Genomic DNA, 1,105 nt, shown 5'->3' with positions numbered 1-1,105 from the left:
AAACCCTTTTGGCAGGTTCAGGGTGCAGGTGTTTGGAAGAAGGATCATTGTAAATTATGAAAAGGAAATTATAAGTAAAAGCTATTTGCTACGCTGTTTGTCAAATGCATCTGGAAAAGGAGATAAGCCCATGTTTTAAATGTGGAGTCTCCATCTGACATGATTTCATGATAGTTATTTTATTCATATTACTTATGTTGAAGTACATATCAGGAATTAGCTGAGTTGACTACCCTTTACTGATTACACTAGTGGAATGGATGACCAATAAGCTAAGTTCAAAAAATCTAATATATATTGTGGGAGGCCAGCTTAGTGTTATTTCCTTCATCATCACTACAATTGGCATAGTTTTCTAGGGCTCTAAAGAATCAAGATGAGTTACTTATAAAAATAAAATAAAAGAATCAAAATGAGTTATAAGGGTGAGAATGCTGACAAAACTTTCAATCAAATCACCACCGCTCTTCCATATTTCTCATATCTAGAACAAGCTTAACTTTGTTGAGTTCTTATATGTGGTATATAAATATACAAACAATTAACATCAATCAATTAATTCATCCGTTTTCTGAACCCATAAAACGGAAAGTGAGCGTTCTCCAACACCCAGCTCCAATTCATAGCTGAGAAAAGTAGGGAAAGAAACAATATTGAAATCTAAAAATTCACAAAAAAAAAAGAAAAAAAAAACCAAACAAACAAACAAAAGGCTCTTTTACTTTAGCCTCCGCAGAAACCACACAGAACCAAATAAAAACGTTAAATAGATACCTGAAGCTTGCCACCACTACCGCCAAAGCTCATCGGGGCATCAATATCTGTCTCCAAAGCCTTCAACTCCTCAACGATTTTCGTGACCATGGCGGGCACAGGAGACGTGGTGCCCCAACCCTGCCACTCCTGCAATGAGATAGACCCATTGCCGGGGTCGTTCACGCAGGCCTCTCTAGGAGGAGAGCGAGAGGCGGAGCTCATGAAGGCACATTGAACGAGGGTTTTGGGTTTGGAGTCCATGTGGGACCTGGCGAAGGATGTGAAAGACGAAGGCGAACATTTGAATGTGAAGGTCCTAGTGGTGGTTATGAGCATGGTGGAGCTTTCG

General features: G+C 39.5%; 1 protein-coding gene across 2 annotated transcripts in view; it reads right to left on the bottom strand.

Moving 5' to 3' along the window:
• LOC108999672 overlaps positions 1-1,105 on the bottom strand; it is a 50,256-nt gene extending 49,151 nt beyond the window's left edge. For both annotated transcript variants that reach the window (XM_035684230.1, XM_035684232.1), the window contains exon 1: positions 775-1,105. In XM_035684230.1, the coding sequence (XP_035540123.1) occupies positions 775-1,092 (318 nt within the window). In that variant the 5' untranslated portion in view covers positions 1,093-1,105. The remainder of the gene's footprint in view (positions 1-774) is intronic.

The sequence above is a fragment of the Juglans regia genome, chromosome 1, assembly GCF_001411555.2.
Source record: "Juglans regia cultivar Chandler chromosome 1, Walnut 2.0, whole genome shotgun sequence".
NCBI classification, from domain to species: Eukaryota; Viridiplantae; Streptophyta; class Magnoliopsida; order Fagales; family Juglandaceae; genus Juglans; species Juglans regia.
Note: the sequence above shows the minus strand (reverse complement) of the source record. Positions and strands in the feature narration are given on the sequence as shown.